Below are 1,507 nucleotides of genomic sequence, written 5' to 3' on the forward strand. Positions count from 1 at the left end.
GGATCGGCTGCCTCCCGCACGCCCCCCACTAAGGATCGAGCCTGCAACCGGGGCCTGTGCCCTGACCGGGAATCGAACCGTGACCTCCTGGTTCCTAGGTCGATGCTCAACCCCTGAGCCACGCCGGCCGGGCTGAGTCCCCGTCTTGGCTCCTGGTCCGGCCCGTTCCCATTGGGTCGCACGGCGCGCTCACGGGGGCTGGCGTGAAGGTCTCCGAAGGGAAGGTAGGGCCCGTGGTCTGAGCCGCCTCCCTGTCCCCCAGGTCTATCAGCTGGGCGGCATCAGCAAGCTGGTGGACCTCCTCCGCAGCCCCAACCAGAACGTGCAGCAGGCCGCGGCCGGGGCCCTGCGCAACCTGGTGTTCCGGAGCGCCACCAACAAGCTGGAGACCCGCCGGCAGGGCGGCATCCGCGCCAGCTGTGGCCGGGCTCCTGGGGGCCAGATGGTGACCCTGGGCATGGTGCATGCTCGCGGGGGTCCAGGCCTTTTGGAGGATCATGGGCAAGGGGTGGAAGGTCGCTGTCCAGGCGGGACCCCCCTCCAGCAGACCTGGGGGTTTCTAGGCGACAGGGGCAGGTGCCCACAGGTCTCCAACATCTCCCCCGTGTCCAAAAATACGTGCTGAACACGGAGGGCCGGGCCCAGAAACACGGTCACTACGCAGCCTCGATTGGACGCGGAATGTGAGACCAGGGACAGTGGGACAGGGATGCGTATTCCTGGAATGACTCTCAGGTAGAAAACAGAGACCAGTAGGAGACTCTGAGCATTACAATCCCTATTGAAAACCACCCACCAAAGGTTTTCCTTGTTGTTGTTGTTTTAAACATTTTTATTGATTTCCGAGAGGAAGGGAGAGGGAGCCAGCGAGAGAAACATCAATGAGGAGAGAGCATCATCGATCGGCTGCCTCCTGCACGCCCCCTACTGGGGACTGAGTCCGAAACTCCGGCATGTGCCCTGACCGGGGAATCGAACCCTGAGCTCCCGGTTCATAGGTCCACGCTCAACCACGGAGCCACGCCGGCCGGCTGATCCGTGGTTTCGGATCACCGTCCCTGTGCGTTAATTTTGAACTACACAGAAAGCTCGGGAAACGATGGGACCGGAGATTTGATTGACCAGGTCTAGCTGCATGGGACAGTCCAGTAGGCTCGGTGGCCAGAGCAGGCTGAGGGGGGCCCCCCCCTCTCCTGAGCCGGCATGTGATGGGGCCACTGTCCCCACCCCCAGGGCTGCTCTGGAACCTGTCCTCCACGGACGAGCTGAAGGAGGAGCTCATCTCGGACGCCCTGCCCGTGCTGGCCGACCGCGTCATCATCCCCTTCTCCGGCTGGGGCGACGGCAACAGCAACCTGTCCCGGGAGCTGGTGGACCCCGAGGTCTTCTTCAACGCCACCGGCTGCCTGAGGTGAGGGCAGAGGGCGTCCGCCCGCCCACCTGGGGCCCTGGGGCCCGGCCGCACACCCTGCCCCCCTCCCTCCCCCGGGGCAGCTCCAGCTCAGCC

General features: G+C 64.6%; 1 protein-coding gene across 1 annotated transcript in view; it reads left to right on the forward strand.

The window, feature by feature from the left end:
• The window catches only part of PKP1 (plakophilin 1), a 22,503-nt gene that overhangs the window by 15,442 nt on the left and 5,554 nt on the right, over positions 1–1,507 (forward strand). Inside the window, 2 exon segments of the mRNA XM_014533390.1 lie at positions 263–419; positions 1,150–1,414. Of these exon segments, the coding sequence (XP_014388876.1) occupies positions 263–419; positions 1,150–1,414 (422 nt within the window).

This window comes from Myotis brandtii, unplaced genomic scaffold (genome assembly GCF_000412655.1).
Source record: "Myotis brandtii unplaced genomic scaffold, ASM41265v1 scaffold975, whole genome shotgun sequence".
NCBI lineage: Eukaryota > Metazoa > Chordata > Mammalia > Chiroptera > Vespertilionidae > Myotis > Myotis brandtii.